This window comes from Podarcis erhardii (assembly GCF_964252035.2).
Source record: "Podarcis erhardii genome assembly, chromosome: 14".
In the NCBI taxonomy this organism is placed as follows: Eukaryota; Metazoa; Chordata; class Lepidosauria; order Squamata; family Lacertidae; genus Podarcis; species Podarcis erhardii.
Window position 1 is genome coordinate 45,493,333 of NC_138503.1, and position 6,977 is coordinate 45,500,309.

Below are 6,977 nucleotides of genomic sequence, written 5' to 3' on the forward strand. Positions count from 1 at the left end.
GGGAAGGTTTGATACAGGGCAGCCATAATCCCTTGAGCATACCAGCATATACACAGGAGGTCCTGCCCAGTTGCTATGCCAACCCTGATGGTCCTAGACACAAGACCATCAAGGTCACAAGGAACTTGCATATAGGAGTGGATTCAACACGGACTGGAACAAAGGACAATGATCAGCTCTTCTCTCTGGGGGCAGGAAACTGCAAACTCTCCTTTGTCACCTGGAAAGTACTCATGGGGAAGGGGGAAAGGAGGAACCAGCCAGGTGACAAGATACTCAGGTTACCTCCACAACTCCCTCAACCCCTCCTTTTTGTGATGTAGTTGTGACGTTGTTGTGATGTAGTCTTAGGGGTGTAGTTTGGGGGATTAGTAACTAATAAAAGTTGGGGTCTTCTTTTGTTCTGGGCTTCCATTTTGCCTCATCTTGTTGTGGGTGGGGGTGCTGATGCGACAGTTTCCAATAAAGGCCAAGCCTACAGGCTGCTGTTTTGCTCCAAATTGTCCTGGTTGGTCCGGTTCCTTTAGATGGAAGATGAATGACAATTTGTTTAGAGATCAGGAGATTACTAAGAAGGCCCAAAAAGCCTTGAAGGATTATTTTGAGATAAACATGAACACTACGGTGGAAAAAAGAACTATCTGGGATGCAAGCAAAGCTGTGATGAGGGGGTTCTTGATACAACAGAATGCTGTAAAGAAAAGGAAACAAAATGAGAGGAAAGATAAGATTTTGGAGAAAATTAAAGAATTAGAGAAGAAGTTAAGATCAAATCCGAAATCACAGCCGATTTTGAGAGAAATTAAACTTCACCAAGCACAATATTCTAAACTGATAAACCAGGAGATAGAGTGGAAGATCAAACTAATGAAACAAAAAACTTTTGAATCGGCAAATAAATGTGGGAAACTGCTAGCTTGGCAGTTGAAGAAGAGACAAAAATTAAACACAGTCACAAATTTAGAAATTGAAGGAAGAAACATTCAGAACCCCGCGGAGATTAGAAAGTGCTTCCAGAGATATTTTTAAAAATTATATACTCAAGGGCCGCAAGATGAGGTTGAGATTAAACAATTTTTGGAAAAAAATGGACTGACAAAATTGTCACAAGAAAACAGATCAATCCTGAATAGCAAAATAACACGACAAGAGATTGAACAAGCCATTCAGAACATGCAATTGGGCAAATCTCCAGGGCCAGATGGCCTGACCTCCAAGTATTATAAGACATTAAAAGACTATTTGATACAACCACTGATGGAGGTCAGCAACGAAATTATGGAGGGGAAGAGGGCGCCGGAATCGTGGAAGGAAGCTTTCATCACATTGATACCAAAATCGGAAACTGAAAAGACACAACTCAAGAACTATCGTCCCATCTCCCTTTTAAATGTGGATTACAAAATATTTGCAGATGTTTTGGCAAGTAGATTTAAAAGAGTTCTAAATGAAGTAATTCATAAAGACCAGGCAGGCTTTCTCCCAGGTAGACACATGTTTGCTAATACAAGGAACATTATTGACATCTTGGAACTTTTGCAAACAGACATAAACACAAAAGCAGTGTTAATCTTCATAGATGCGGAGAAGGCCTTTGATAATATCTCTTGGAAATTTATGAAGGGAAATCTAAAAGAAATGGGAGTGGGACGGGGTTTTGAGAATGGGATTGATGCAATATACTCAGAACAAAAGGCTAAATTGATAGTTAACAATGTGGTTACAGAAGAGTTCAAAATTGAAAAAGGAACACGACAAGGCTGCCCGATTTCCCCTTTGTTATTTATTTCGGTTCTGGAGGTGCTCTTGAATATGATCAGAGGGGACCGGTTGGTGGAAGGGATTCAGGTCGGAGCGAAACAATATAAACTTAAAGCCTTTGCAGACGACCTAGTTTTGACTCTGCAGGAGCCAGAATCTAGTACAAAAAGAGTATTACAACTGATTCAAGACTTTGGTCGGGTGGCGGGATTTAAATTAAATAAACAGAAAACTAAGGTGTTGGGAAAAAATTTGACAGATACAGAGTCAGAACGGTTTCAGAGAGAGACAGAACTAACTGTGGTTAAAAAAGTAAAGTACCTAGGGGTAAACATAACAGCAAAAAATCTGAGTCTATTTAAGGAAAGCTATGAAAAATGTTGGTCTGAAATTAAGAGAGACTTGGACAGTTGGACAAAATTGAAGCTTTCTTTGCTAGGCCGAATTGCTGCTATTAAGATGAATGTATTGCCAAAAATGTTGTTTTTGTTTCAAACATTACAGATTGTGGACAAGACGGAGTGCTTCCGGAAGTGGCAGAGAGATATCTCTAAATTTGTCTGGCAGGGCAAAAAGCCCAGAATTAAGTTTAAGATATTAACTGATGCGAAAGAAAGAGGGGGCTTTGCCCTGCCAGACCTAAAGCTGTACTATGAAGCCGCAGCTTTCTGCTGGCTAAAAGACTGGCTACTTCTCGAAGACACCGACGTACTGGACCTGGAAGGTTTTAACAATGCTTTTGGTTGGCATGCATACTTATGGTATGATAAGGTTAAGATCAATAAGGCCTTTAAGAATCATATTGTCAGGAAAGCAGTGTTTAATGTCTGGACAAAATACAAAGACTTATTGGAAAACAAAACTCCAAGGTGGCTTTCACCTCTGGAAGCTAAGGCCCGAAAAAGACCCAATATGGAGGCCAAATGGCCAAAATATTGGGAAATATTAGAAAAAGATGGAGACAATTGGAAATTGCAGAGTTTGGAGAAAATGAAGGATAAAGTGCGAGACTGGTTACATTATGCTCAGATTAAAGAAGTTTCTAAAAACGACAAAAAGTTAGGGTTCCAGGTGGAGAAATCGAAGTTGGAAACAGAATTGCTAGAACCAAAGACTAAGGTACTTTCAAGAATGTATAACTTGCTGTTAAAATGGAATACACAAGATGAAATGGTTAAATCAGCTATGATAAAGTGGGCACAGGACATTGGGTATAATATCATGTTTGAGGACTGGGAAAGGTTGTGGACCACTGGGTTGAACTTCACTGCATGTAATGCTTTGAAGGAAAATGTAATGAAAATGATATATAGATGGTACATGACCCCAGTCAAACTTGCCAAGATATACCATTTGTCTGATAATAAATGTTGGAAATGTAAAGAAAATGAAGGAACATTCTTTCACCTCTGGTGGACTTGCCCTAGGGTGAAGGCCTTCTGGGAAATGATATATAATGAGCTGAAAAAGGTATTTAAGTATACCTTCACCAAGAAACCAGAGGCCTTCCTTTTGGGCATTGTCGGCCAGAAGGTGTTAAAGAAGGACCGAACATTTTTCATGTACGCAACAACGGCAACAAGGATACTCATCGCTAAGAATTGGAAAACTCAAGATCTACCCACACTGGAAGAGTGGCAGATGCAACTGATGGACTATATGGAACTAGCCGAGATGACTGGCAGAATCCGAGACCTGGGAGAAGAGAGGGTCGAAGAAGATTGGAAGAAATTCAAGATTTATTTAAAAAAACACTGTAATTTGGTTGAATGTTAAGAAAGGATGCTAGATCATAAATAATTGTGCACCACTAAACTAGATGGAATTAAGATGATAAGTAAGTTTGAGAAAAAATTATAAACCTATTGGAGAATTAATAGATTATAATTAAATGAATCTGACACAAGAGTGTAAATAAGATGATAAATTGCGGGCAAGAATTGACAATGATGCAAATGGGAGCGGGAGGTGTGAGGGAGTCCAAAGATGTTAAGAAAGTATGTTATGATATATGTTATACTGTTTTTTATCTTTGCATTTATGTTTAAAAATCTTAATAAAATATATTAAAAAACAAACAAACAAATTGTCCTGGTTGGTGTCTTTGTTTTTTTGCCCAAGGGAGCCCTCGGATTCCTCCGTTAAAAGTACCTCATGCAGCTTGACTTCCAAATCTTGCCCTAGGAGCTACCTGACTCTCTAGTCTACTGCCTGCAGCACCTGCTTGTCTCAGATGCCCTCACCCATCTTCTCACTTACATAGATCCTCATCAGGACATAACGCTGGCGCAGGTTGTCTAAGACACTGGCTTCGTTCAGGAAGGTCATGTTGGCCATGTCATTGACCTGGTAGAATTTGGGTGGGTTCATCTGCTGAACATCATCCTTCTTAACGGTGACCGTCTGTGGGTGGAGAAGTCACGGTTTAGCAAAAATCTTGAGGCACAGCACCCAAAATTTCCAAAACATGGTGATGTATATATTCCTTTACTTAACGGTATTTACACGCCCTTTCTGCAGGGCCTTAAATCAATGGTGGAAATGTAAACATACAGTGGTACCTCTGGTTACAAACTTAATTTGTTCTGGAGGTCCGTTCTTAAGTTGAAACCGTTCTCCTACTGAGGCGCACTTTGGCTAATGGGGTTTCCCGCTGCGCATGCACCTCCGGTGCACGATTTCCGTTCACATCCTGAGGCAAAGTTCACAACCAGGAGCAGCTACTTCCGGGTTAGCGGCGCTCGTAACCAGAAGCATTGGTAACCAGAGGTACCACTGTACAGTGATAGTTAAGCCATTGAACGAACACAGCAGAAAAATCCACCATCAGAGAATAAAATCAATCAATCGTTAGTTAGAAAAACTCTCTCAAGTAAGACCCAAAATATTGCAAACTGGTTTTGAAGGCATCCTAACAAAATTGGCCCCATAGAGAGCTCATAATCTAATCCTTTGCTTTCGACACTCCTGACTGAGTTGCAATTCCAGGCTCATCCATACTGTTGTTTAGCATGGACAATCGGCTTCATGTACCTCCATTCATTTTCTGCTGTCCATACGACATTCTCCTCCAAACCAATGCCTCTCTTTCCACTTCCAGATTTTCACGGGCCAGGGATATAGTACAGTGGTACCTCGGGTTAAGTACTTAATTCGTTCCGGAGGTCCGTACTTAACCTGAAACTGTTCTTAACCTGAAGCACCACTTTAGCTAATGGGGCCTCCTGCTGCTGCCGCACCGCTGGAGCACGATTTCTGTTCTCATCCTGAAGCAAAGTTCTTAACCTGAGGTAATATTTCTGGGTTAGCAGAGTCTGTAACCTGAAGTGTCTGTAACCTGCAGTGTATGCAACCCGAGGTACCACTGTACTTCGAAACGTCAAGGGGTCCTTTACTCTTACTTCAAAAAGGTGAGGGCATGAGAAAATCCGGACTGAAGGAGAAGGGTAGTAGGCAGCGATTTGGAGGCGAATTAGTGCAGGGACAGGAAGCTTACATTCCACCTTAAACAACAGTATGGATCGGCTACCAGGCTGTGGTCGCACCATGCACTTAAAGCACTTGGCTTCCCCAAAAGAATCCTGGGATTCAGCTACATTTGTAAAGATAAAGCGTTTTATACACTGTGGCACCAGATGGCGCTGTGGAGTCCTGTTTTTCGCCAACGGGATTTCCCTGTATGACGTTTACAATGCATTTAGCTTAATCACTTCTTTGATGCATCCAGCCCTGGAAACTGTATTTTGTCCCTTATAGAGCTCAATTCCTCGCACCTTTCACAAACTACAGTTCCCAGGGTTCTGGGGGGAGCCATACACTTTCAATGGATGGCATTCAGAATTTCAAAGTCTAGGTTGTTGTGGTTGTTGTGTGTGTGTGTTTTACATAAATAACCAACTTCCTTATGCAAAAAGGGGTTGCATCTCCTTATCTGCCCAGCCACGCCATCACTTCCCTACTGATGTTCCTTCTCCAGTTCCAAAAGCATTGCCAGGTGTTCCTCCCGGCTAAGGAGCAGATCAAAGACTTTGCAAGACCCAAAAACCACCCCTCCTGTCCCACCAAGTCACCTGATTGGTCACCGTCTTCACAGTGACTTGGGTATCCGTCTCGGACTGGATCTCTCCAGCGACAAATCCCTCCTTTTCATCCTTGACCCAGACAGACTTCTTGATATCGTATGGTTTACTTATGGCCTCGATCCTCTCTTTCTCGCTAGGAGCCAGAAATGGCATAGGATCTACATCATCCCCGCATTCTCCTTTGTATCCGCCAGGCATCTTGGCTCGGGGTTAGGCAGAAGGCAGAAACAGGAAGGAAGAAGAAGAGGCTAGGAAGAGTGTTGTGGGCTCCTGGGTAGGGAAAAATAAAAAGCAGCACACTGTCTCAAGGTTAAAATAAATAAATAGGAGATCTGTTAAATTTCTTCCTGTAGCTGTCTATGTTTTCTTTCCAACCAGTAGAGGGCTGGTCCATTGGTCCATTTGTTGGCTCTACCTCTCACTCTCTCTGGCGCCACCTGCTGTTGGTCTCCCAGCCTTCCACCCTACCAGTCCCAAAGGGAACCAGCTGCCACTGGCTCTCAACGCTTAAGCGATGGTGTGGTTTATTTATATACCACTTTGGGGTGCAAAGGTCCCTGAAGGGGTAAACAGCATATTGCCAAACAAGAAATAAGACAGTCGGAGTAGAACAAACGCAATTGATTAATCAAAACAAGAGCCGAAAAATAAAATAGCAAAACCACCAAACACCTACCCCAGCGATACTGGGTAGTAGTAATAATAATAATAATAATAATAATAATAATAATAATAATAATAATTTATTTGTATCCCGCCCATCTGGCTGGGTTTCCCCAGCCACTCTGGGCGGCTTTCAACAGAATATTCAAATACAATAGTCTATTAAATAATACTAGTTAACACCAGTGTTAAGAATACTAGTTAACCCTATGGAGAGAGAATTAGAATAAGGCTTCATGCTTTAGTTTCTTGCGTGTACCGCAATCCAGACTGTACCACAATTCCCTCCCGCCTCCTGCCAGGAATGGCCCGGGAGTACCTACCAGAGAACAGGACACAGAGACACCCCTGATTAGCAAGAGACTGGCTGGTCTCTTTTATACCCAAACAACGAGAGTCTTGAAGATATCACTTTCTCCCTATGAGTACCGGCGACTTTGCTTAAGGGAAGCCGATTGGCCCAGGATCGGA

At 42.1% G+C, this 6,977-nt stretch overlaps 1 protein-coding gene across 1 annotated transcript in view; it reads right to left on the reverse strand.

The window, feature by feature from the left end:
* MYH16 (myosin heavy chain 16) overlaps positions 1–6,909 on the reverse strand; it is a 62,728-nt gene extending 55,819 nt beyond the window's left edge. The window contains exons 1-3 of the mRNA XM_081840165.1: positions 6,830–6,909; positions 5,832–6,113; positions 4,021–4,164 (exon numbers count right to left, since the gene is read on the reverse strand). Coding sequence (XP_081696291.1) covers positions 4,021–4,164; positions 5,832–6,041 — 354 coding nt within the window. The 5' untranslated portion in view covers positions 6,042–6,113; positions 6,830–6,909. The remainder of the gene's footprint in view (positions 1–4,020; positions 4,165–5,831; positions 6,114–6,829) is intronic.
* Positions 6,910–6,977: the final 68 nt, after the last annotated feature.